Source organism: Podarcis cretensis (genome assembly GCF_951804945.1).
Source record: "Podarcis cretensis genome assembly, chromosome: 8".
In the NCBI taxonomy this organism is placed as follows: Eukaryota; Metazoa; Chordata; class Lepidosauria; order Squamata; family Lacertidae; genus Podarcis; species Podarcis cretensis.
The window spans coordinates 49,550,299-49,577,575 of record NC_137177.1 but is presented as its reverse complement, the minus strand read 5'-3'; the positions used below and the strand labels follow the sequence as shown (position 1 = coordinate 49,577,575).

At 43.4% G+C, this 27,277-nt stretch overlaps 3 protein-coding genes across 5 annotated transcripts in view; 1 reads left to right on the top strand and 2 right to left on the bottom strand.

Annotated features, from left to right (window-relative positions):
• LOC307222544 (C-signal-like) overlaps positions 1-27,277 on the top strand; it is a gene marked incomplete at its 5' end in the record, with an annotated part of 54,852 nt that overhangs the window by 9,543 nt on the left and 18,032 nt on the right. The gene's annotated exons all lie outside the window — the stretch shown is intronic.
• Positions 815-9,516, bottom strand: LOC307222553 (C-signal-like). Of its 2 annotated transcripts, XM_079987932.1 has the most exons (7): positions 9,283-9,414; positions 8,975-9,108; positions 7,287-7,338; positions 5,128-5,318; positions 4,604-4,762; positions 3,091-3,201; positions 815-1,091 (listed from the first exon to the last, which is right to left on the bottom strand). In XM_079987932.1, exons 2-7 carry the CDS (start codon positions 9,026-9,028, stop codon positions 981-983), a joined length of 678 nt encoding a protein of 225 aa, XP_079844058.1. In that variant the 5' UTR covers positions 9,029-9,108; positions 9,283-9,414; the 3' UTR covers positions 815-980. The 2 variants fall into 2 exon arrangements, with proteins under 2 accessions (XP_079844058.1, XP_079844057.1); XM_079987931.1 differs by lacking the exon at positions 8,975-9,108 and having other exon boundaries at positions 9,283-9,516.
• On the bottom strand, positions 15,417-27,177 carry LOC307222551 (C-signal-like). Of its 2 annotated transcripts, XM_079987928.1 has the most exons (6): positions 27,028-27,177; positions 23,812-23,863; positions 21,502-21,689; positions 19,998-20,156; positions 19,093-19,203; positions 15,417-15,683 (listed from the first exon to the last, which is right to left on the bottom strand). In XM_079987928.1, exons 1-6 carry the CDS (start codon positions 27,172-27,174, stop codon positions 15,564-15,566), a joined length of 777 nt encoding a protein of 258 aa, XP_079844054.1. In that variant the 5' UTR covers positions 27,175-27,177; the 3' UTR covers positions 15,417-15,563. The 2 variants fall into 2 exon arrangements, with proteins under 2 accessions (XP_079844054.1, XP_079844055.1); XM_079987929.1 differs by lacking the exon at positions 19,093-19,203.

Sequence of the window (27,277 nt, the reverse complement as noted above, 5' to 3'; positions counted from 1 at the left end):
TGTGGTTACTCGTGCGTAAACTGCCTCCACTTCGATTAGATGGTTTGCTCAAACATGTTCAGGGTTAGAGCTCGCCCTCCGTGACCTGTTAGTCACTTGCAGAATCTGCCAGTGGGCGTTTCTTGAATCTCTTCCAGCATAAAAGCTGCTTGACCCCAAGTCTCCGCCTATGTTCCCTGCGCGGAACGCGTCTGCGCAAGTAAGGGGATGGCAAGGGCGTGCCAGCGCTCTCTCCGCTGGTTTCGGTTGAAGGGTCTTGGAGCCCTGACACCGATTCCTCCATCTCCTCTCTATTGGTGTCACGCTGAATTCCTTCCCCCCGACTGGTTCCCTCTCCGGCATCGCTCTGGAGCCCTGCCTCCGCTTTTCGCTCTGATGTCAGTTCCCTGACACTAACTTTCATATACTAATACAGGAAGCATTTAATTTAGTAATAATCATCCCTGATCTAGATTCAGTGGAATCTCTAAGTTTTAATTATTCTAACGAATATATATGAAATGTTAATATATATAAGAAATGTTATACATTATATTATGATAATATATATATATATGAAATATATATATATAATAAATGTATGATTTTCACCTCACAGATCCTTTACCTTGCTCCCCTTTTCCACCCTTTGTTTTTCTATTATCTGTTATTAGATTGAGAATGTATTGGTGCCGTGTATTGTCGAATTGTTGTGCTGCTATATTGTTACAAACCGAATAAAACATTATTTAAAAAATAAAATAACAATCAATGGGGGTCTTTCACATGCAGTAAAATGCATTGTCCCACTTCTGACTGTATCAAATGAGGTGTCTTTCATAGTTCCGTAATTTATTATTATTGCATTTTTACTGCTGGGGGAGACAGAGAGGAGCTTGTGGGTGTTTCTGCCTCTGGTGTCAAAATAATGTGATCCGCTTTGGGACTGTGCACCCTGAAGCACTTTGCTACTCCACATCAGGCAGCTAAATATCTTGGGTTCACCAAGGAAGTACATCCCCCTGCCAATTCACAAAAGTCCCAGTGTCTTTTTCTGAGAGATGGGAAAGGGTCTTCAGGATGCTTTGCACACTCTCATTCACTGTGAGAAACTGGAAAGAAAGAACAGTGACACAGGGACTTGTGAGTAAAAGAAAAGAAAAGAAAAAAGAGTGTCAAAAAACATAAGTAACATCAACTGAGAGTACAGGGGACAACATTCACGCACCGTCCATCAAACACAAACAGAGAAGCATTCTGGACGACTGCTCTCTATATCTGTGGATAAGGGTGATCCAATAAGACATTAATGACCCAGTGTGGTGCAATGGTGAGAGTGTCAGACTAGGACTTGGGAGATCAGGGTTCAAATCCCCACTTGGCCATGAAAATCACTGGACCACTCATTGTTTCTCAACCTAACCTATGTCACAGGTTATTGTGGGGATTAGATGAGGAGAGGAAGAACCACACGTACCACCTTGAGCTCCACAAGCATTTCACAACAACACCAAAGGCTTCTAGAAGTCAACTAGAAATTTTCTTTTCCCTTCCCTTCCTTACTATTTTACTCAAAAGTCAGCTCCCATAGTGTTCACTTGAGCATACTCCTAAGTAGATCTGCCATACCTTGCCTTGTCTTCTTCCCCTCCTCTTAATGCACTTCTAATACCCCCACTCCAGCTAATCAGGCTGCAATCACTAACCCCATTTACCTAGGAGTAAGCCCCACTGAATGCAATGGGAACTTAGTTCTGAGCAAGAGCGGGCTAGACTTTCTTCTGTTAATAACTACCTTGAAAAACAAATGCTAAATCAAATGGCCTTTTGTACTTTCTGTACGTTGAAACCAAAGCCCAACCCTTCAGCTTGGTAATATTGTTCCTTTGCAGATGTCTTCCCAACAGTTATTCATTCATTCATCACACACTTTTGAATACACCTCCCCATCACTTTCCAAACCAGAAACATTCAGATTCTTTTTTTAAAAAAGTGATTATGTTTCACAAGAACAACAGAACCCTTTAATTCGCTTTAGTTAATCAGAACTAAGAGTTCTGGGATGTGCTTGAATCCTTCCCACAAAATGATGATAGTCAGGAAACACTGTATGCTTTTAACGCTTGTCAGTTGCTATCAGCCACAATAGCCCTTGTCCAGACAATTAGCTCTGGAAATAAATAGTAGGGAATTGGCATTACCTTCACAGGGTGGATTTAAACACAGTAATAAAGTAAAGGTAAAGGGTAAAGGGACCTCGTGACCGACTCTGGGGTTGCGGCGCTCATCTCACTTTATTGACAGAGGGAGCCGGCGTACAGCTTCTGGGTCATGTGGCCAGCATGACTACGCCAGTTCTGGCGAACCAGAGCAACGCACGGAAACACTGTTTACCATCCCGCCGGAGCGGTCCCTATTTATCTACTTGCACTTTGACGTGCTTTTGAACTGCTAGGTTGGCAGGAGCAGGAACCGAACAACGGGAGCTCACCCCGTCATAGGGATTCGAACCACCAACCTTCTGATCGGCAAGTCCTAGGCTCTGTGGTTTAACCCACAGCGCCACCCTTTTCCACCTGCATCCCTTTTAAACACAGGAATACAACACTGTAAATGAGTCAGAAATTAGATTGTTTTCACCAAAAGAAAAAAATTCCAATGAGAGTTAAACAATTCTCACTCTCTGGCACCATCTGATGTTGCATGTTTAAAACACATTCAAATCACATTATTGTGATGAATGTAGCTGAGTCCATAGACTGATTCTTGACTTATTGGGGGTCATGTTTCTGGACAGAGTTGTGGATCCAGCCACAATTCAGCAGAGAGTTGAAATTTTAAATGGCTTAAGCATTCCTAACACAATGCTGGATTGTAGCCCACCAGTGTGTGTGACTATTTTCTTGCTGGATTGGATCATCAGACCAAAGGCTTCCTTATTTTTAATTTTATTCTAATATTACTAGAGAATGTCTTTTAAAATTCTTTTGAAACACAAACAAGTTAACAAACTCATTATCCATCCTGACCCTTATTTCAATGTAGGCCAAACGAGTTAGATAATTGCAATGCTCTTTGTATGGTGATCTGATTCTGACACAAATAACTTACCCCTCCACCTGTCATGTCTGTATGCACAAACCCAGGATGCAGTGCAATGCACAGGATTTTGTCATTAGCATATCCCAGGGACTGGCACCGCGTCAGCATATTCAGAGCAGCCTAAGAATGAGACATACCAGAAGCAGGTAGCTGAATGATACAGCTAAGGATGGGGGATAATTCCCCCCCCCTTTTGTATTTTAATTTGAACCAATCTTATTTCCATTTCCCAAACCAATATTCAACTGAAATGCTGCACTTCTGTAGATTTTGCAGTGTAGTCCTTCACGAAAGACACAGGTGGTTTCTGTGGCTAGTTGTACCGCTTTCCATCCACAGTGGGTTTACCAGCTATGACCTTCCCTAGATTAGGAAACTTGTCCTGCCAGGCTTAGCTAGGTCAGTCCTTGGGAGGAAGGGTTATCAAGCTCTTTGTTCTCCCACTTTCCCCCATTCCACCTACTAGTCAGGAGGTCTAAGCTGGATGCTCCAAGCTCAGACTGTGTGGCTTAAGCAAGCCACCTTTTGTGTTTCTATACAAATAATTTAGAAACTCTCACCACTTAGGAACCTAATTCTCACTTCCTGTGTGTTATTACTGCTGTATGAATCTGAGCTTTGAAGAGGTTATAAGTAAACCATTTTTAATGTATCAAATGTTTGGTCTTTTCTATGCTAAAGGAAGTGGGGAACTTTGGAAGCCACTTAGAAGGGGGTATTTTAAAGGTCTAACAACCTATATTTCCCTGCTTTATGTTACTGCATATTTTGTTATTTTAAATCCATGCTGGGGTTCTCTCACCAAAGAGTACTTGCCCCAAACCTGGGTCTAGCGATCCAGGGAATTCTCTTTTTATGATTATACCTTAACTTATTTGTCTTTTAAGCAAAATACCAACAATATCATAAAAAACACAGAAATATCCAGAAACATCAAAATAGTCACTCTGTCAGTCACCCCGCTAAGATAGTCAGCCACGAAAGCCAAAGCAGTGTCCCAGAATGGGCCAAAAATGGGCCAGATAATAATGCTCATCCATGAGTCTCTGAGGTTGTCTAGCCTCTTGGTTCTTGAGAAACTCCCCCCCCCCCAAAAAAAAAAGCCAACTGGATACTGGCCTGTAGTCATGAAGGTCAGGAGATATGTAAATACTTATATAAAAATGTATAATTACCTGGCCAGCACCTTCAAGGCAAAAGAAACATGCCCCTTGGATAACTGACCACTAAACCAGCGTTCTTTAAATTGGATGCACAGATTTTATTGGACCACAGCTCCTATAATCCTCAGCCTGCTTATTCAATTGTCAGAGACAAAGATGTATCTAGGGGAGCATGACCAGTTCAGTTGCACCGAGTGCAGAACGTTAGGCGCCGCAATGACATCCAATGGAAGGCAAGAGGTGGTGGGGCCTGCTGGATATTAGTGTTGCACAGGGCACTGTAAGCCCAACAGCACCTGAAGTCCCAAGGTTGAAGAACACTGCACAAAACTGACTACTTGTCTGTGATGTGTTGATACCTTGCTGCAGCGGTAATTGACAACTTGTCCATTCTCCCACAGGAAGAGATTTGTGATGGAGCCAGCATCACTAGAGATGTTGACAATGGCAGCTTTGCTGCAGCTCATCCCATTCTGGGGGCTTTCCAGAGATGCCTTCCTCAGCAAGGGCAGGAATGCCTGGAGAAGAAGAGAAAAGAATTGCACACAGCAGCACATGCTGTAGAGAAGACTGGCCATAGTGCCAGATTTAGGGTAGTGCAGGCAGTTCCCTCCACACAGGGCACTGAGCCAGGGGGGCACATAACCGCTACAACTCCTACTTCAATCTTCCCCCATCACCTCCATTACCATGAAGGTTGCACTGTTAAATATTATTCTCTCAAGCAGCTTAGTTCCATATCCTTTCTCCATGAAAAAGGCACAGCTGCCGATCACCCCATCACCAGGAAGCAGTGACATCAGGCCACCTACTTTCCCAACATTAAGGGATCTGCAACAGGACAAGAAATCTCTGTGAAGGAGGAACAACCAGGTAGCCTTACCTGGCTCACCATCATGGGCCCAATCACATTGGTCTTGTACACTTCAGACATGTCTTCCGGTGTATCAGCTTCCATAACTAAGTTTCTCCTTGCAATTCCAGCATTGTTTATCAGAAGGGTCAGCCCAACCCCTTTAAGCCGTTCAGTGACTCTGGTTGCAGCATCCTTGATGCTAGAGGGCTCAGAAGTGTCTTCAGCAGCAAAGAGAAGAATTTCATAAGTCCAACTTTTTCTCTCACTACAAATCAACACATTATAAGCCTTTTTCTTATGATAATATTTAGAAGGAAGAATTGGAATTTGATATGCATCAAATATTGTTTCATTTCCACCCCCTGAGATTTAATTGCCAGAAACTGGAAGACAATAGATACAGGTAACTCACATTTTATGCATGGGTTACATTCCAGGGATGATGTGTATACATTGGGGCCAGGTCACTAAACAGTATAACCTCCACCCAGAAGGCAAGTCTGAGAGCTTAAAAGCTCTTTCCATGCTGGGAAAACCCTGCACAAAAAGAGATTTTAAGCTCTCTGCCTTCTGTGCATTTAGTTTGTGTGATTTCAACCAGCTGGCCTTCAATCACATAAAGGTGAAATTGTGCATGTTAAGCACACATAAGTTGCAAGTTACCTGTCTTAAATATAAGAAGCCCATGTTGGAAAAGATTTAAGAACTACATGCACTTTCAAAGATAATGAACATAATAAACCACAGCTGGGCACCCTTGACCTTTAGTGACAATAGAGAGGCTAGGATAGGCAAAGTCAGCCTGGAAGGTTCTTCATTGAGAAGGCTGCCAGCTGCAATTCAGTAATGGATGGAGAACAATAGGCCAAGGGAAGCTCTTTGTGTGAGAGAGTTTTGGTTGATACTGGAAGCTGGAGACAGAGGCTTGCCTTGCTCTGCGCTGGACCCAAAGATGTGCCTTGACAATCTTCCTGGAAACCTAATGGGGAGGCCAGATCTGTGGAGTGTTAACACTGTGAGCCCATCCATCCTATGCTCAAGTTGTTTATATGTGTATTAAAATAAAACCATATATCCCAAAGGCACTGCAGTTTTAGTTGACCTTTATTCCAAGAAAAGCAAATCCCAGGAAAGCATTGGAACACCTGGAGTCTCTCACTGCTCAGAGACTGGGGTGCATGAAATAGCATTTTATTCACATATTTTTTCTTCAGTAGCTGTAGCTGCCTAAAGGCAATGCACAGCTACCCAATAGCAACAATCCCACGAAGGATTAAGGTGCAGTCTTCTGGCAGAGGCCTAGAACTCTTTGAACTAGTATAAAAACAATTTTTTTGTCAATATTGCAACACCTACAAGTTACTCATAATATCAGAGGTGGAGTCATCACCAGGAGTACAAAGGTGCCTAGATATGGTGAAATATACTCAGAGTCGCAAAGTGATTTCATGCTCTTTATTCAGCTCATAGTGGTGAGGAGGAATGAATGTCCCCTCAAAGTATCTGCTTTATATACATTATTTACACAATGGGCTGCACATGATTGGCTAATTCCGGAATTCTACTGTAAGCCAATCAGGTTGTGGATTCACTTCAATCTGGAGCATGACTGGGTGGTTCCTGCCAACCAATCATACTGCTGCATTGTTCTAGGACCAATCAGACTGCTGCATTCTGAATCCTATTGTTCTAGGACCAATCAGGCTGCTGCCTTTTGGATCCTATTGTTCTAGGACCAATCAGACTGCTGCAGTTTGGATCCTATTTGACTCAGTACATGACATATGGAATAGTGTGTCATATAATTGAAAGTTATAATGCAAATAGAAAGGCTCAATGATGTTGAGTTTTGCTCTCTATTTAGAGCTGAACTGGATTGTGCTCGGACTGTTTGGGGGTTCTGCCTACAGTCCATGAGGAGAATCGCCCTTTCTCACATCATGCAGGTCATCATTTGATGTGGCAGAAAGGAAATGAAAGAGTTAAAGAAAAAGAGATGAATCCTCAGTGTGAGGATTCCTCTCAGCAACTGTTGACAATGGAGTTGACTTTTATATATTTAAGTTGTTTTTTAGAACATATCCTGCAGGAAAGTAGTCTTGCGAAATGACCTTGAATCTCAGCTCCTGTCTCTGGCAATGTGGGAAGAGCGGGGCAAGGCAATTTGGTGGGGGGCAAACACATACCCAGTGGGATAATCTCCACTCCCTGATGCTTGGCAGCCAAATCCTTCAAGACCTGGAAGATGCACAGACCATAGATTTAGGATGCAACATCAAGCCCTGGAGTTGGGATTATTTAAAATTGGAGAGAAGAAAGTAGATGATTTGGGCTGTGTACACACTAACCCATTCGTAACACAAAAATGTAGTTTTTCCTTAATCTGGAATAATTCATTCTCATCCTTAACAAACAGTTTCCAGTCTAGAGTAAGGTTACCAGATGTCCCCATTTCCCGGGGACAGTCCCCGGATTTACAAATCAGTCCCCTGACAAAATCCATTCATTTAATAGGAAGTTGAAAAGTGTCCCTGGATTCATTGAAAAAAATCTGGTAACCTTAGTCTAGATTGATTCTGGATCCTGCTGTCCACAAGGGTGGAGGTGGTTACAAGATATGCTTTTGAAATACCTCTCCTTGGTTAGGTAATCAAGAAGGAAGTGGTGATAAAGCCATGGCTGTGGACACTCTATACCCTTGAAAGGCATTTGAAGCACCAAACAAAGAATTCTGGTCACTGTTGTTTTCCCTTCACATAACCACAGTTCTCAGCTCCTTTACAAAATTCAGTGCCAAGATATTTTTTTTTTGGGGGGGGGGAGAACTTCAAGGTGCTTTAAAGGTATAGTGTATACACAGGCTTAGGCTGCAAACCCACATTTTATTAAAGAATCAAGGGAAATTGAGTACAGTGGTACCTTGGGTTAAGTACTTAATTTGTTCCGGAGGTCCATTCTTAACCTGAAACTGTTCTTAACCTGAAACACCACTTTAGCTAATGGGGCCTCCTGCTGCCGCCGTGCCACCAGAGCACGATTTCTGTTCTCATCCTGAAGCAAAGTTCTTAACCCGAGGTACTATTTCTGGGTTAGCAGAGTCTGTAACCTGAAGCGTATGTAACCTGAAGCGTATGTAACCCGAGGTACCACTGTACTTGTTTTTTCTATGTGTTCCACAAACAAAGATCTACTGAATAATTTTTGTCCTGGTTTTGATTTTGATTGCATAAGTGTTGCTTGCCTCTCCCCACCCAATTAACTGCAACTCGTGATTTTAGCTTTTATTTTCAGATTAGTCACAGGTTGCAAGGATCAGTGGGTTACATAAGAGATTAAAGACTTGGCTAAGCACAAGCTATGAACCAACAAGGGACATGCCTTGTGCACCTTCCTTTTGAAGGACAGGATGGGCCAGCACTGGTGTCTCTGTCCTAGGCAACGGAAGCAGGGTGGGTACTGGCTCAGTATCAGATTTACTTCCACCAGCCTTGCCTGAAGGGGGAGGCTTTTACATAATAGGGGAAAGTGACAGAGGTGGAGAAGCAAGGGCGGGCATATCTGGAAGGGAGGTAAAGGGAGGCATTTCTGAGAGCTTGCCTGAGTCTCCTTCAGAGAGTGGATCTCCACCCCCTAACCCCAAGGGCTTTCCTTGGGATCAGACACATCTTGGGCTTGGAATCCGTAACCCACACCCCACTATAAGAAGACAGTCCTTACCTGCAAGCTAAATGATACATTACCTCTTTGACAAGTTGTAAGGCTCTTTTTCCACACTCTTCCAATCCAACTGCATACGAACGAACATTACAATTGTAAGCACGTTGACACAGACAAAATCCTCACTGAAGCGACTATTTAGTAATGTTCAACTCACGTTATTTATTTCAAAATCTGAGCTGTTCTTGTAATAGCCAACCCCCAATAGCATAATCACTTCTCCCTTTAAATGTTCTTCAGATCAAGGGGTGTGAGATACCAAATATCTTTCCTACTCATTCTTCCCTAATCCTGTAAAAGAAAGGGTTGTCAAAGCACTCAAGGGGGCCACTAAATTGTGTTTAAGCAGTCAGACCCTGGGAATGGGAAGTGCAACAAACTTGCCTGGGGCACTTGTCTGAGGCACAAGTGTCTTGGCACCACCCTCATTTCTGTACTCATCCCAGTGTGCATCCTGTGTCTCACCTGGGCACGTGGTCCCTCTGGGTCCCGGCAGGTGGCAAAGATCCATTCAGGCTGGTTGCTTTTCCCAACCAGCTGCCTCACCAGCTCCAAGCCAATACCCCGATTGGACCCAGTCACCAGGACACTGCGTGCATTTAGCCCAGCCATCTTCCCAGCCTGTGCTCAAATGACAATGCCCTCTGTCGGCTCAGCTCCAGCGCTAACTCCAGCCCTCAGTTTCTCCCACAAGGCTGGTATCAGTGTGTGCTCTATTTGGCAAGAATCCAGTGTTGTTCAAGTTACTTCATGCAGAGGAGAAAGGAAGAGAAGCTGGAGTTTGCCATTAGCAGGCAGGAAAAGATTAACAAGTGTTGTTGCCTGGTGGGGAAGGGAAGCTGACAGGGCAGAAATAGCAGTCATTTATTGGTCCCTGCCTAAGAAAACACAGTGGCACCCAAGGATAGCTGATTCTGACACCCAGTTCCATACCCTCCAACTGCCCTGATTTTGCCGGCATCACCGCAGAAACACTGCAGCCATCACAACTCCATGACTTTGTCCTGAAAGTCCCAGATCCCAGAGCGGATCATGCCACACACCAAGTGCTTCCGCCTTTCCCTCAACCTGTTCTCATTCATCATTTGGCTGATCGCCACTGCAAGAAGCCCTTCTCCACATCCTTTGCTGCTTTTTGGACTCCCACCCACCCACCCCGCCCAGTGATCCCAGAGTGTGCACTTGTGTTTGGCTGCCTGTGTGTTCCCCACACCTCCACCTCCTGGGCCCTGTCAGTGTGTTGCATGGGGGGAGGCATTGCCATGGATGCCAGGGGGGTTGGTGGGGGTGGGCAAAGAGGGCTGGGAGTGGGTGCACAAGTCCTTGGTCCTTTAAAGTGGGAAGTACCAGAGTCTCATCCATAGAAGTGCCTCCCACCTTCTTCATCAGGGGTAGGCAACCTAAGGCCTGGGAGTTGGATGCGGCTCAATTGCCTTCTCAATCCGGCCCGCGGACGGTCCAGGAATCAGCATAGGAATTCATTCATTTCCCCAAAAAAATATAGTCCGGCCCACCACATGATCTGAGGGACGGTGGACCGGCCCATGGCTGAAAAAGGTTGCTGACCCCTGTTCTTCATCCCAGGTGTACAGAGACATCATCATCATCATCATTCACTGGCTCGGCTCAGCACCCTGTGCAGTTGAACTACCTGCACCATCCTAAATCTGGTGCTGGAGTGGGGGGGGGGCGGAATGAAGTATTATTGATGTAGACTAGAATGTCCCTATTTTCACCTGAGGAATGTTGGGTGGTGTGCAATTCTTCCCTGAAGTCCTTTGCTGCTAGGTCCACTTAGCAGGACTGGCCCAAGACATTTTGTCACCTAAGGTGAATGACAAAATGGCACTCCCCTCCCTGCCAGGGAAGGAGGATTGAGTAAAGATCTACATCAGGAACAAGGGGGCTGGGAGAAGATAAAAATCTAAGTCTGGCTCTGCTGCCCCTGTGGACCCTGCTCCCCAAGGTGGTCACCAAACCTTGCCTCATGGATGGAGCAGCTCTACCAATTTGGGAGCATTGGGCAGACAACCCTGCGGCCAAGCAGGTCTACAAGGTTACCATTCTGGTGGTGGGTTACCTGCTACCTCTGGTGCTCATCACCTGCTGCTATGCCAAGGTGGGTGTCGGGGCAACAAATTGTCATCTCACTGTCCTCCCAGTTGAACGACGTGGCCCAGGGAGAGAGGGAAAAATAGTGGAAGTGAACAGCTGGCTTCGCAAATGGTGTAAACAGGAACGGTTTGGATTCTTAGATCATGGACTGCAGTTTCTTGAAGATGGACTTCTGGCAAGCGATGGGCTGCACCTCACAACGGTTGGGAGGAATGTTTTTGCCAAAAATCTCAGAAAACTCATCAGGAGGGCTTTAAACTGACTAATGTGGGGGAGGGAGACAGTGCTCCTGAAGGTAGGAGTCTATCAATTGATGAAGATGATCATCCAAATGTCATAGACCAAATGGAGCAAACAGCACGCAGACCTAGTGGTGGGAGGAAAAAATCCTTAAATAAGAGACACGGGGAATGATTAATGGACTTCAATGTCTGTACACTAATGCGCAAAGCATGGGAAATAAACAAGATGAGCTTGAGCTCTTGGTACAGCAAATTAAATATGACATAATAGGCATCACTGAAACCTGGTGGGATAAGTCCCACGATTGGAATGTAATAATGGAGGGATACAATGTATTTCAGAGAAACAGACCAGACAAGAAAGGAGGAGGAGTGGCGTTATATGTCAGGGATGTGTATTCCTGTGAAGAGATCCAAGATTTAGAACCTCAAAGCCAAAGTGAGAGCATTTGGGTCAAAATTAAGGGAGAGAAGAATAACAGTGACCTCATTGTGGGAGTTTACTATAGATCCCCAAGCCAAACGGAGGACATAGATGATGCCTTCCTGGAACAGATGGCCAAGCATGCAAAAGGAAGGGAGATAGTAGTAATGGGGGACTTCAATTACCCGGATATTTGTTGGATGTCAAACTCAGCCAAGAGCATAAGGTCAAACAGATTCCTCACTGGCCTTGCAGACAACTTCATTGTCCAGCAAGTGGGAGAAGCAACAAGAGGAACAGCCATTTTAGATCTGGTCCTAACCAATGTTGATGACCTGGTTAGTGGGGTAGAAGTGGAAGGATCATTAGGCGCGAGTGATCATGCTCTTCTGAAGTTTACTATACAGAGGAAAGGAGCAGCCAAGCATACTAGGACTCAATTTCTTGACTTTAAGAAAGCCAACTTTATAAAACTTAGGGAAGTGCTGGGTGAGATCCCATGGACAGTAATACTAAAAGGAAAGGGAGTTCATGATGGCTGGGAGTTTGTTAAGAGGGAGATAGTAAAAGCACAACTTCAGGCAATACCAATGAGACGGAAACATGGAAGGTGCCTAAAGAAGCCAGGGTGGTTATCTAAAGAACTTTTAACTGAGTTAAGATTAAAAAAGGATGTGTACAAAAAATGGAAAATGGGGGAAACCACCAAAGAGGAATTCAAACAAATAGCCAGCACGTGTAGACACAAAGTCAGAAAAGCTAAAGCACAGAATGAACTCAGGCTTGCTAGAGAGGTTAAAAGCAACAAAAAAGGCTTTTATGGGTATGTTCGTAGCAAAAGGAAGAACAAAGAAACAGTGGGGTCACTCAGAGGAGAAGATGGTGAAATGCAATCAGGGGACACCGAAAGGGCTGAACTCCTCAATGCCTTCTTTGCCTCAGTCTTCTCCGATAAAGAAAACAATGCCCGACCTGAAGAATTTGGAGCAAATGATTCAGCAGAGGAAACACAGCCCAGAATAACTAAGGAGATAGTACAAGAATACTTGGCTAGTTTAGATGTATTCAAGTCTCCAGGGCCAGATGAACTGCATCCAAGAGTATTAAAAGAACTGGCAGATGTGATCTCAGAACCACTGGCAGTTATCTTTGAGAATTCCTGGAGAACAGGCAAGTCCCGGCAGACTGGAGGAGGGCAAATGTTGTCCCTATTTTCAAAAAGGGGAAAAGAGAGGACCCAAATAATTACCGCCCAGTCAGTCTGACATCAATACCAGGGAAGATTCTGGAGCAGATCATTAAGCAAACAGTCTGTGAGCACCTAGAAAGGAATGCTGTGATCACCACTAGTCAGCATGGATTTCTGAAAAATAAGTCATGTCAGACTAACCTGATCTCGTTTTTTGACAGAATTACAAGCCTGGTAGATGAAGGGAACGCAGTGGATGTAGCCTACCTTGATTTCAGCAAGGCATGTGACAAGGTGCCCCATGATATTCTTGTAAAGAAGCTGGTAAAATGCGGTCTTGACTATGCTGCCACTCAGTGGATTTGTAACTGGCTGACTGACCAAAACCAAAGGGTTCTCATCAATGGTTCCTCTTCATCCTGGAGAAGAGTGACTAGTGGGGTGCCACAGGGTTCTGTCTTGGGCCCGGTCTTATTCAACATCTTTATCAACGACTTGGATGATGGACTCAAGTGCATCCTGATCAAATTTGCAGATGACACCAAACTGGGAGGGGTGGCTAACACCCCAGAGGACAGGATCACACTTCAAAACGACCTTGACAGATTAGAGAACTGGGCCAAAACAAACAAGATGAATTTTAACAGGGAGAAATGTAAAGTATTGCACTTGGGCAAAAAAAAATGAGAGGCACAAATACAAGATGGGTGACACCTGGCTTGAGAGCAGTACATGTGAAAAGGATCTAGGAGTCTTGGTTGACCACAAACTTGACATGAGCCAACAGTGTGACGCGGCAGCTAAAAAAGCCAATGCAATTCTGGGCTGCATCAATAGGAGTATAGCATCTAGATCAAGGGAAGTAATAGTGCCACTGTATTCTGCCCTGGTCAGACCTCACCTGGAGTACTGTGTCCAGTTCTGGGCACCACAGTTCAAGAAGGACACTGACAAACTGGAACGTGTCCAGAGGAGGGCAACCAAAATGGTCAAAGGCCTGGAAACGATGCCTTATGAGGAACGGCTAAGGGAGCTGGGCATGTTTAGCCTGGAGAAGAGGAGGTTAAGGGGTGATATGATAGCCATGTTCAAATATATAAAAGGATGTCACATAGAGGAGGGAGAAAGGTTGTTTTCTGCTGCTCCAGAGAAGCGGACATGGAGCAATGGTTCCAAACTACAAGAAAGAAGATTCCACCTAAACATTAGGAAGAACTTCCTGACAGTAAGAGCTGTTCGACAGTGGAATTTGCTGCCAAGGAGTGTGGTGGAGTCTCCTTCTTTGGAGGTCTTTAAGCAGAGGCTTGACAACCATATGTCAGGAGTGCTCTGATGGTGTTTCCTGCTTGGCAGGGGGTTGGACTCGATGGCCCTTGTGGTCTCTTCCAACTCTATGATTCTATGATTCTATGATTCTACCACTCAGCTCCTTTGTCAGGCAGACTGGCAGCAGCCCAGATCCTACATGACAAGAAATAATGAGAAAGAGATTTGTTGGGAGCTCCCTTCATGCACTGGCTTAGCAAGAGGCTTTACAAGTTTGGCATGTTGCCTATTTAAAGAGAGAAGTTGGGAAAAGGTAGCTATACCAGCAAAGCCATTGATTTGTACTTTGCTTTCTGGGTGACCTTTGGACAGAGTGGCGTTTCTGGCACTTCCTGTTATGCTCAGCTATAACCCTTATACTTTGCAGTCCACTTTAACCCTTCCACTTCGAGAAAGACAACTATGATGCAGGGCTGAACAAAAGTAGCTGTGGCTGTGACCCAAATATAGCCTTGGGGGCCTCCTCTTGCACCTCACCCCAAATGCTGTTGAATTACATGGAATAGCAACATAATAAATGTATTGTTTAGTTTAGTATCACTTAATGAGGATAAATGCCAGGTCATTAGATACTTTATTGAAATGCAAAAAGAATAGCTTACAATATTAGGAAATTGCAAATCATAGTAAGTTCCAATCATGTTTTTTACAGTTACTAAAATTTTAAAATTATCCAATATTTGCAGAATTCAAAAAATCATTTATTACTGCAATCAACCATTTCATACTTAAACAGTTAGCCTACTAACTTTTTCTTCCTTACATTCATTTTGATGATTTTAATTGCTCACATAGCTTTGTTTACTTGCTGCCTCCCTCTGCCAAACGGTTGGGCCAGCCCCTGAGGGAGGAACATAGGAAGGAAGCTGCGGTATACTGTGTCAGACCATTGGTCCATCCTGCTGAGTATTGTCCACACTGACTGGCAGAGGCTCTCTGGATTTTCAAACAAGGGGCATTCCTATGATTCTATATTCTTGGAGGAATCAGGGTTGACCACAGAACCTTCCGCATGCAAAGCATTTGAGGCTGGGGGAAAGGAGACTATCTACTCAGCCAAACAATGTTATTTGGATTCCAGCAATCTCAGTGAATAGTTGTTATTCTGCTTTTTGCTTGAAGCAGAACAGCAACCACTGGCTGTTGCTAGGTCACCCACATCTGGAAGCATCCATAACATGTGTGCAGTGGAGGCTAACTAGTGTGAATAAATGAGTTAACAGATGACTTGCACTGTTAAAAAGAAATACAAGCAAGCGAGACTGCAAAAGCCACTAGGAATTAACCTCATGACACAGAATAGTTCAAAGGAAGGCTAGATGGTGAGAGTTTCAGCTGAATATGTATTTTTTAAAGAAGTAGAAAAAAAGCATCTCTTCTCAGGTGTTTTTGTTGCCTGTGGTAGTGAGGGGTTCCTTCTGCAGTGCAGACAAGCAGATTGTTTGGTGTTTTACCAGGGAAGGACTTTCCCATCCAAGTTCACAAATGTGCCATGGTCTTTCTCAGAGAGAGAGGGAATGGTGTTCAGGATTTCTCGCACACTGCGGTCCACAGTCAGTGGGGGCTGCCCCTGGAAAAAGAATAGGGAAAGTGACACAACAACTTGCAGTTAAACAGGAAAAAGATATTATTTTACAAACAAAATTGGTAAAACTGGTTTGTCATAATTCTAACAACAACAACAACAACAACAACAACAACAACAACAACAACAACACATTTATTATTTATACCCCGCCCATGTGGCTGGGTTTCCCCAGCCACTCTGGGCAGCTTCCAGCAAAACATAAAAATTCATTCAGTATTAAAAGCTTCCCTAAACAGGGCTGCCTTCAGATGTCTTCTAAAAGTCAGATAGTTGTTTATTTCTTTGACATCTGATGGGAGGGCATTCCATAGGGCGGGCCCCATTACCGAGACTACCAAGTTTACCAAGAAACAGTAAACTTCTATATATTAAATTCAGTGGATGTTACAGGCTTCTAATCAAGATGGTATATCTACAGCTTCCCCTCCCCTTCAATTTCTTAAACTATTTACTGAAGTGTTACAGCTTAAGTCTTAAAGCTTAGGTTCTGAAACAAGGTGGTAGTTTCTGTCAGTTTCCCAGCCTCCTATAAATCTCACTCCTGAGGCTCCTCTATTAGTATACCAGACCAGAGGATCACCGCTACACCCCTCCGAGCTGGTTTTGGGATTACTCTTCTCTCACCAGAAGAGCTGTTCCCTTCTTACTGAATTGAGACCCAAGCAGAGTGTTCCTTCACAACTCCACTTCTCCTGTCTCAAATTCAGCTACCCAGTTCTCACTTGTCTGTAGTGCTTTTCTTCTAGAAAAAAAAGGTGCAGGTAAACAACATGAAGTTGTTACAGTAAATGCCACACTTTTAACCTGTGCTTTTCTTCCATAAAAAGTTGCGGATACTGCGTACCCTTGAGTACCACCAGTAGAAAAGCAGGGCTTGTCTGTATACTCTCAAAAGACACTAATCACTATCTTTCGATCTAAGGTCAGAAATTTATTTCTTTGGTTGTAGATCTTTCCCTGAGGATGGATGTTACACACAAAGCTCAGAGACTATCGTCTTATCCAGCTGAACACCAGAAACCACAGTCTCCACTCCTTTCCTTTTTCTCTCACAAAGTGCGGTCTCCAACCCCCTCTGGCTAGCTGTACCCACAGACAATCAAAGTGAGTCTCCAGCCCAGCACTCTGTAAGCTACACCACTCTGGTGGAATTCCACTGCCCCACCAGACCTCTGGTCTACCTGAGCTTTCCGTCATAACAGCCTATGAGAGGAAAACAGAGAAATATTCTTGATAGCTCTTCTACTTATGCATTGATAAGGCTGGTCTGATAGACATTACATACATCCAAAAAGTTTCTCACAAAGTCTGCCACCAAAGGATCCTAGGGCTAACCTACACTGGACCTCAAAATTTGATGTTCCATTGCAGGTGCTGTTGCTTTTCCAGGGGAATCAAATTCATTTTTGCCCCCCCAAATTTATTAGTTTTCTCTTATAACACATAGACAAAAACACAAAAGAAAAACATTACATTTGACACAACATAAAAACTTAACAACAATAAAAATGCACAAAATAAAAGAAGAATTTTTTCTTTTTATTCCCTGGTGTATTTACATTGCTAAAAGACTTCCTCAACACCCTCCAATCTGGATTTTATCACATTACATATTTAGCAGTTCCCAATTTCATATTTATGACATCAGTATCTTCTTTCATTACAAACTTCTTAACCTTACTTCCAACTGTAATCCATAATAATCTTTATTATTAATCTTTTTCTATCCCTTATCCTAATCTGTTACTTCTAAGGATTTCTTAATTAACTTATATTACAATATCTCACTAAATATTCTTTAAATCATGGGAGATAAGTCTATGGGTGTCATTGCAGCTTTGGAAAGACAATAGACGAGTGACTTGTACTGTGCAAAATAAATGAATGTCTTGCACAGTGAGAAAAAATAATGACAAACATGGTGTTATGTACTGAGTTGAATAGGATCCAAACTGCAGCAGTCTGATTGGTCCTAGAACAATAGGATCCAAATTGCAGCAGTCTGATTGGTCCTAGAACACTAGGATTCAGAATGCAGCAGTCTGATTGGTCTTAGAACAATGCAGCAGTATGATTGGTTGGCAGGAACCACCCAATCATGCTCCAGATATAAGTGAATCCACAACCTGATTGGCTTACAGTAGAATTCCAGAATTAGCCAATCATGTGCAGCCCATTGTGTAAATAATGTATATAAAGCAGATACTTTGAGGGGACATTCATTCATTCATTCCTCCTCACCACTATGAGCTGAATAAAGAGCATGAAATCACTTTGCGACTCTGAGTATATTTCACATGGATAGGTCAAGAGAGAGCACACATCCTCATATTGATTAGTACCTGGTTAAGGGGAAGCAGAGGGACGCAGGTGGCGCTGTGGGTTAAAGCCTCAGTGCCTAGGACTTGCCGATCGAAACGTCGGCGGTTCGAATCCCTGCGGCGGGGTGCGCTCCCGCTGCTCGGTCCCAGCGCCTGCCAACCTAGCAGTTCGAAAGCACCTCCAGGTGCAAGTAGATAAATAGGGACCGCTTACCAGCGGGAAGGTAAACGGCGTTTCCGTGTGCGGCTCTGGCTCGCCAGAGCAGCGATGTCACGCTGGCCACGTGACCCGGAAGTGTCTCCGGACAGCGCTGGCCCCTGGCCTCTTAAGTGAGATGGGCGCACAACCCCAGAGTCTGTCAAGACTGGCCCGTACGGGCAGGGGTACCTTTACCTTTACCTTTAAGGGGAAGCAGAGACTAAGGATATATTGATTGTTCCCACAACTAAAGGGTTGAAGAAGTGGGGATGTTAGAAATTTCTGCTGTGAGCAAATATAGAATTTACTCAGCTCTCCAGGAACAGAATTTATTGAAGAAAAGCAATCTGCATTTGTTTACAGTTTGTTTGTTTGTTTGTTTTTAAGCACACTTTGCTTACCCTAAGTATGTTATAATGAAGCTTAAAAGGGGTTTAGAACACTATAGGGAAATTGTAAAGTGACGAGCCTTTAGCTGCTTCGTTTACTTGGAAAGAGGGAAGTGAATAATACAAGGTATCTGAAAGGCTGAGAGAGAGGCTGCCATTGTGTGAGACTCTTAATAATGGAAAGCCTTATAGTGCTGAGTTGGTTAGGAAAGTAAAAGGAGTGGGTGGAATAGAAGTTTAAAACACCCACCCACAGTAAGGAAGCAAATTCCAGAAGCACAAAAAACTTTTAAAGGCAGCACAGACCTTATTGTTTTGCAATGGTCTATATGCGTCAGGTCACATACTGATAGTTTCTAGGAGCCACAGGTGAGAGTTTAGTGCAGGGTGGGGAGCAGAGGTGGACAAACTAGTCCAGAAGGAGTATGACATGTCCCCCACCAGAGGTACTACTCACAACACCCCATACATGAATCACGTACCAATTTATTTCCCATGTCTGTCTGTAACCACCCAGGATGCAATGTAATGCACAGGATGTTGTCTTTGGCATATCCCAGGGACTGGCACCGGGTGAGCATGTTCAGAGCAGCCTAGGAGAGAGACATACCAGAAGCAGGTAGAAATTCAATTCTGTTTATATTTTGATGAGAAGCTACTCAAACCAATACACAAACTGAAATACAAAAATCTCTGTTCGAAATTTACACTTCTCTAAATTTTGTGCCTCTGTTCTTGAACCACTGTGTACAAAAAGCATATAGCATACATAGAAAAGTGCACATAAAATTCTTATATTTGTAAAAATAACATACAAGTGTGTATCAGTGAAAACTGCATTAAAAATGTGTCTATTAAGAGAAATTTGGAGTGATATTTTCAAGAGGATTTTTAATACGAAAAATCACATTACAGCAGAAAGGAAGATGATTGAATTTAAGGCTGGGAAAATGAGAAGCTGCGAGAAAGCAGAAATTAGTGACATATGTCCATTCCTAATTATGTATACTTTTTAAAAAACTTATAAATTATCTGTACTCTTTTTCAAATACAACTATTTAATTATGTCAGTTTGTTTTAAAAGTATGCTATCAGTATCTTAAATAAATGCTATATACTGGTGTTTATTTTTAAATCTATTATTTTATATACATAATGTGCTTAGAGATTTTTTTAAATATATCAATCTATATTCTGTTAAATTAAATAAATAGGCCAGCATGCACTAACTCTAAACAAATGAAAGTGTCTGTATGTCACTAACAAAAATGGGTACAGTCAAGATAGGATGGATTTTCTAAGAACCTTTTCAGCACCCTAAGGTGAAATTAACTGAGAGTCACTTTCAAACTTTGGATTGCAGAGCCAACCACTGTGACCTCCATACCTTGCTACAACGGTAACCAATGATTTGCCCTTCATTCCATACAATGACATTTTTAATGGAACCGGCTTCACTGGATACATTGATAATGGCAGCTTTGCTGCAGCTCATCCCTTTCTGGGAGCTTTCCTGAGATGCCTTCTTCAGCAAAGGCAGGAATGCCTGGAGAAGGGAAGGGAAGAATGAATGTTGATTATTATTAATTTATGAATCACTTTTTCCATTCATCTAAAGGCAATTGACAAACATACCAGAAAAACAGATAAAAATGGTTTTCAAACAGTCACCCCTCCAGCTAGCAAAAGACAGGTTTAAAACCAATAAAAAATGTATACTTAAGAAAGAGACTTCTGTTGTGATATTCAATTATTGACTCATGCCTGTATGCATGAAAGGGTTATCCTTAGCCCTGAGCACAGGTTGCCAGTGGGTGTGGCTCCAGCAGCCTTGCTTCCCTCCCTTTCTCTCTCTCCTGCTTCCTGGAACAAAGAGGCATGTGGCTATGGCTCCTAAAAGGTAAAGGTAAAGGTACCCCTGCCCGTACGGGCCAGTCTTGACAGACTCTGGGGTTGTGCGCCCATCTCACTCAAGAGGCCAGGGGCCAGCGCTGTCTGGAGACACTTCCGGGTCACGTGGCCAGCGTGACAAAGCTGCATCTGGCGAGCCAGAGCCGCACACGGAAACGCCGTTTACCTTCCTGCTGGTAAGCGGTCCCTATTTATCTATTTGCACCCGGAGGTGCTTTCGAACTGCTAGGTTGGCAGGCGCTGGGACCGAGCAGCGGGAGCGCACCCCGCCGCAGGGATTCGAATCGCCGACCTTTCGATCGGCAAGTCCTAGGCGCTGAGGCTTTAACCCACAGCGCCACCTGCGTCCCTGGCTATGGCTTCTAGGTGCAAGAAAAATAAAGTGGATTCAATTAGCCCTCATCCAGCTTATCTCTACATCCAGACCCCGGTCTAGGACCTGCTCCACCATTCCTGATTCTGAAGTTACAGACAAATAGAGCTGAACCTTGTGCGAGATCTCCATATGGCCACACCCACATCATATGGATGTTAAATAACTCTGGAGACATGTAGTGTCCTGCAGCACTCCATAGCTCAAGAATAATGAGATAAGACTGCAACTACTGCAGAATAGTGCTGCTGGTACCAATCTCCCATAGACTGTCTATGGTCATGAGAGATCAAGCAGGAGCAGCAGGGTTGCACTCTCTCTGACCCTCTACTGATAACCAAGGCTAATCCAGTCGCAAATCAAGTTCTGAACTTGGATTGGTGTAGGTCTAGATAATTATATCAGTGAGAAGGTCAGTGTATCTCCTCTCCAGTTCAACGTTCTCACTGTGAGGACAAACATAAGCCCAGGAGTTACATGCAGTGGCATGCCAAAGTTCTCTTGCAGCTCACCCAGACAGAAGCTGTTCATCAGGCGCAACATGACCTTCCAAAGTCAAGGGCTCTGCAACAAAAAGTTTATGTAACAAAGAGACAAAGAGTCTTACCTGAGTCACCAACATGCTACCAATCACATTGGTTTTGTATACCTCAGCCATACTGTCTGGTGTCTCTGTTTCCAGAGTGCTTAGCTTTAAAATCCCAGCATTGTTTATCAGAAGATTTAGCCCAGCTCCCTTCAACCACTCTGTGACTCGGGTTGCAGCAGCCTTGACACTAGATGGCTCGGAAGTATCTACAGTAGCAAAAATATTTTAAAGGAAATGAAAGTGAATGAAGATCTAACCCTGCAGACCTCACCAGCACTGCTATTGCTCTGTACCTGCAGTCTTCTTGCTCTGGAAATCCAGAGGACTATGGATCAATTTACTTGGCACATTTTTATGCATACATGCCATATATATTATGTATAGCGGATAAAATGGACGTAATGGACAAGCACATGTTTGCCAGAACTGTACAGGTGTCCCACAGAGAAGGCAGCAAGGTGTCATGAGCTCTGCAGCACCTTGGGTTTGAGCTTGGGACAGCAAGCCCTGACACAAGGGGAAGAAGAAAAATTGGAGGGGCTGAATTGTGGGATCCTGGGTTAGAGGAGGGGAGATTTCCCCTTTCCACCCCAGTCTCAGCTGCTTCAGAAGGGGAAGCAGGGGTGCTGGCTCTCCCTTGCTTCCTAGTTGAGGCTGGGGAGGGTTGTGAGCCACCAAAGACAGAGGAAGCAGCAGTTGAACCAGAGCATGCAGTCTTGTTGCCTAGAACCAGGTGCCACCTTTGTAGACAGGAGCATACTCGCCCAGCCCAATGAAACACATGGTTGCAAACCCAACATTCCATCAAGGCAAGCAAGTGCCATGAGTAAATGCACCACACTTAGTCTTTAAAAGCTTGGTATGTGGGGCATGGAAACTTGTTGGGACATCTTCATCACTTCCGTCCAATTCTGAATTTATTTTGTTGTTCCTGAACTTCTGAATCATGACTCCTGAGTAATTTTTCTGCTGCTGAGCCTGCACCATTATTTGTCTGAATAAAGGTATTTCTTACTTTTAAGTAACAACTTCTTTCTACATGTGTTGGACAGAAATAGTAGCACAGATAGCTCTAGGTGACCTACTTGCTCAGATGAAGGTTAGGACCAGACTGAAACCTTTTAAATCTTGACCTCCAGACTACCTTTTCTAGCCCATTCCACCCCATTGTGAACAACTTCAGAGAATTAAAGGGCTAGCCTTCTGACCTGAAGATGGACACTTCTCTTGTGTTCCATAGCCTTTCCTTCCTCCTAGTGCACTGCTAGACTAGCAAAGTGTGGTGGGAGGCATTTGGCTCCTCAGGCTCAGGGGAAGACATTCATAAGTGCCCTGGCTTTAGGTACAATGCTCCCCTGGTCACCAACAAGACCCTCAGAGACTTGAACTTTGTCCAGTTCCTTAGCTGGTATCTTTGCAGCCTCCCAACCTGTGTCTGGCTTACTACTAGATTCAGGGGTCATGGCATTAGCAGTGTTTTTATAGGCGTTGCTATACTTGTGAAAGTGAAAAAGGTCTATTTTCTATTGTTATTCACTTTTAACTGACACACAACATTCCACAACCACAGTCCTCACTGGGCGATTCGGCTTTTCCCTTTTTCATAGAATTAAAAAATCTATTTGTTGTTCTGAGAAACTCTCAGTGTTGGATTGAGATTGCTCAAGGCCAGGCATTGACTATACAGTTGCCAGTACTTACGGTACTCCCTGTGTTTGTTCTATTACATTGCCTATTTACTCACTAAGCATGCCAATTGCTGCAACATACTGAATTTATACCAAATAAAGGAACATACTCTCTCTCTCTCTCTCTCTCTCTCTCTCTCTCTCTCTCTTTATCTACCTGGCAGAATATTAGCTCTTTTGCTTTGGTCATGGATCCAACAATTTTTTCAAGTTCTTATATTCTAAACTTGTTTTGAGAAGGCATTTACTGTGGCATTAGAACTCCTCATACCTTCAATTTTTTCTGCAGTTTCTACATGACATTGTTGGCATCAGAATGCCAGTCTGCATCTCCCCCCTCCCCCTGCTACTACAAGATTTAGTCTAGATCTTCCCCTTTCTGTGGAAAATCCAAGTGGTTAAGCAAAGAAACCCAACCAACCATACTTATTTCAGCCAACAACCTGTTTGTGACATCTAAATGACTGATTTGCAGTATTGAGCCCCCATCTGGAAGCTCCCTAAGTGAGCACTGGAGAAACAATGCACATGTAACCTGCAAAATACCTTGAATGAGATGGCCTTGAATTCTAGCTATTGTAGACAGTAATTTAGGATGAGGGAATTTAAGGTGGGGTAGGTGGAGAGAGCAGGCACTTACCCAGTGCAAGAATCTTTACTCCCTGGTGCTTAGCAGCAAAATTCTTCAATTCCTGAAATATTTTTAAAAAAGGAGAGAGAGAATAGAACTTCATGTCCTGCATACGGGATTATTTGAGACAGGATAGGAAGAGGAGCGTGATTTCCCACTAGGCATTCATGTTGTTACCGTGTTTCTTCCTTCTGTGTGACAGCAAAGAACAGATATTTGGGACTCAAACCCAAAGTCATGATAAACCACAGGAGCAACTGGACCAGTAAGAGTAATCCAATAAATGGTTGATTGTCATATCAGATTTATTTATTTGTCCCCAGTCATTAGATCATTAGAAAACAAAGATTAACAGTAAGGCAAGGTAGCAGAAATAGAAATAGTGAACTTGGAAGCAAATCAACTACAAAATAAACGCACTTAGAATGCTGAATTTCCTGGACAAATCACAACATGCCCCTATAAAAAGGTTTCTCTTCTTTACAAACAGTGAAAGGAAATATAAAAATGAATGAAATAGTATGAATTTATGCAGATCTGAACAGAATTATGTATAACCAGAATGAAAAAAGCCTAAAACTAACTTAGAATTCTGAATCTCCCTCACACAACTTTTCTTAAGAAATAATTTTCTTCTGTCATCAATTATTGCAGATAGAAAATACAATTTTCACAGTTGCATGTTGATCCTTGGGTGAAGGACAGTATAGAAATTTCATGTTTGGTAACGGTTACCAACTGTCGGTGAAAGAGTGCGCCTTTGAGGATGAAGTCAAAGCCCTGGAGAGTTACAGCGCCTGCTGTGGCTGTAGAGACCAATATGGGAGAGACATGTTTTGTTGCAGCGGGGGCAAATGAAGGCATCCTGTTTTGCTGATGCAGGTGTACCATGAATGTTTCTTCTTTCTGCATTCCTCTCAGCAGCCATTCTTCCTCTGGTCACTGCAGTAGCTATACAACCTGACTGTCTCCAAGGGATTATCATACAGCATGGGTCATGCAGAAGTTGATCTGCCAACAGGCCAATGGGCTTCATATTTTTTTAAAGCAATATTTTTCACCTATACCAGTGCTAACAATTTGCAACACTCCCTAAGTGCACCAGTGCAGTAGTTATGGAATTCATGTCTGCATGATATATGGATCATTTACTGTATTTTTTTGCTCCATAAGACACACGTTTTTCTTCCTAAAAAGTAAGGGGAAATGTCTGTGTGTCTTATGGAGCGAATGTGTGGTCCCTGGAGCCAAATTGCCCAGCGCAAAAAGCAGATCATGCTTTTTTTTTTGAAAGGGGAAGTGGGTGTTGAAACAAAGCCGCTGAACGTTTGCCAATCAGTGAGAGAGATAAGGGATGCTAGAGATAAAGGAGGCTGCCTGGGAGAGGGGAGGTAAAGATAGCAAACTTGCAAAGGGGGGAAACAGGAAGCCTAAAGCAATAAGGAGAGAAATTAGAAGAAAAGGAGGAGCAAAAACTTCTCCAGCTAAGGAAAAGACACTAAGGCAAACAAGAGGGAAGGGAGTGTTGAAAGGAAACAGTTCATCAGTGGGATTGGAAGAAAGATAAGGGACACTAGCGGAGGCTGCCTGGGAGGGGGGAGGTAAAAGCCCATGGATCCTCAGGATTTTTACATTGGGTCACCCCAAATTCACCATCAGATCACATAGCATGTCCATGGCTACAGCCTGCACCAAAAAAATCATGCACCCACTGTTGCGTGAGGCCACAATGGCGCAAAAACATGGTTACAAAACATGGATCCACAGGATTTTTGCATTGGGTCACCCCAAATTCACCATCAGATCACATGTCTGTGGCCACAGCATGAACCACAAAAATCATACATCCACTGTTTTGTTCAGAATATTTTTTTCTTATTTTCCCCTTCTAAAAACTTATGGTCATGTGCGTCTTATGGAACGAAAAAATACAGTAATGGTCTTAAGTTTTTCTTGTCACAAACAGCATGCACTCAATCATTTGACAGGCCAGCACTATTGTCTTTCCCCATTTTATTGGTCAACTTTCTTGTTTTCCTTATGCTACTTATATACAAACTTATATTTAAAAAATTGTTTAGCAATCTCCAGACTCAAGCTTTTTGCATGCAGTTCTGAGAAACCAGATTTCACCACTAGAGATAAAACAAGCCTCCCCCAAGAGAACCACAAGTCTTAAGCCAATATAATTTGTGGCTTCTATCCTCCAGCCCTTAGGAAGGACAGAGCGCTCACTTGCCTGTTTGCAATTCCTTCTTGCCTTTGGCTACCAAGCATGTGTTTATATATGACTGAGTAACCCCAATGAAAAACAGTGTTATTTTCTAATATATGAACAGAGAAAGATCTTCCATGTAAGAGGGTCCAAGTATGATTTTCAGAAAAGATTACAAGGAACACTTGCTTCTGGTTTCATACAGTTTTGTTTCTCCACCAAAAAATCAATTCCAAACCACTTCTTTCTCTAAATTAAAAAAATGAACTATTCCAACCAAGAGATTAAAAATAAACTTGCTTGCTTTGAGCCATGCAACAGGAAAATACAAAACTACATATTTGCAATCATTTCTCAGTTCTGCATTTCTATGTCGCAATGCTACACTGCTGTTTACAGCACAAGAGGGGTTTGTGGCTTCTTGTGAAGTCCCTAGGAAGGACTGCCTAGCAAGGAGCTGGAGAAAGAGGGCTTCTTGCTTAGCTGGGGAGAGGAACTCCCCAGATGAAAAACAGAGTGTTATACTTCAATATATGGACTCACAAATCAGTTTCCTGGCACTCTTGTTTCAATACAAATTATTATGTTTAGCAATATTCTAATCCTAAACACTTTGACCCAGAAAAAATAATCACTCTGCTCAATGTAATTGACTCCTTAGTAATCTTCATCCCATGGTATGTATTTCAGAAGCTTTGGATCTGAGTTATTCTTGTTATCTCCAACACTCATCAGGATATTTACTTCTCTGTTTAAATGCTCTTCAGGTGGGAGTAATTAACTTCTTTCCAGCTTTTCGTTCCTAGCTCTGCAAGGAAAAATTTCAGCAAAGGCACCCCAAAAGGGGTAAACAATCTGTGCTTGAGCCAACATGCAAACTATCTCCAAGCCACTTAACCTACCCCAGGAATGTGGAACTTAAAGAGCCTTGTGAGGCCCCTCTACTGACCAGGGCACAATCTCCTTGGCATCAAAGGGAAACCCACCATAAGTTCCACCCTGGAGCTCACCTGGGCACGTGGTCCCTCTGGGTCCCGGCAGGTGGCAAAGATCCATTCTGGCCGGTTACTTTTCCCAACCAGCTGCCTCACCAGCTCCAAGCCAATACCCCGATTGGACCCAGTCACCAGGACACTGCGTGCATTCAGCACAGCCATCTCTCTTCCTAGCCTGTGCCAAACTGACTAAGGTCTTCGCCAACCCAACCACAACGGTAAATCTAGCCCTCAGCTTCTCCAACCAGGATTATATAACTGCTGA

Excerpts from the sequence above, each read along its gene's own strand:
- LOC307222553 (XM_079987931.1), bottom strand. The coding sequence starts at position 9,429 with ATGGCTGGGCTAAATGCACGCAGTGTCCTGGTGACTGGGTCCAATCGG. Across the intron at positions 7,339-9,282 it reads CAGAGGGACCACGTGCCCAG|GTCTTGAAGGATTTGGCTGC; the intron begins GTGAGACACAGG and ends TGCATCTTCCAG. Across the intron at positions 4,763-5,127 it reads GGCCCATGATGGTGAGCCAG|GCATTCCTGCCCTTGCTGAG; the intron begins GTAAGGCTACCT and ends CTTCTTCTCCAG.
- LOC307222551 (XM_079987928.1), bottom strand. The coding sequence starts at position 27,174 with ATGGCTGTGCTGAATGCACGCAGTGTCCTGGTGACTGGGTCCAATCGG. Across the intron at positions 19,204-19,997 it reads TTGGTTACCGTTGTAGCAAG|GCTGCTCTGAACATGCTCAC; the intron begins GTATGGAGGTCA and ends TCTCTCTCCTAG. Across the intron at positions 15,684-19,092 it reads CAGACATGGGAAATAAATTG|GGGCAGCCCCCACTGACTGT; the intron begins GTACGTGATTCA and ends TTCTTTTTCCAG.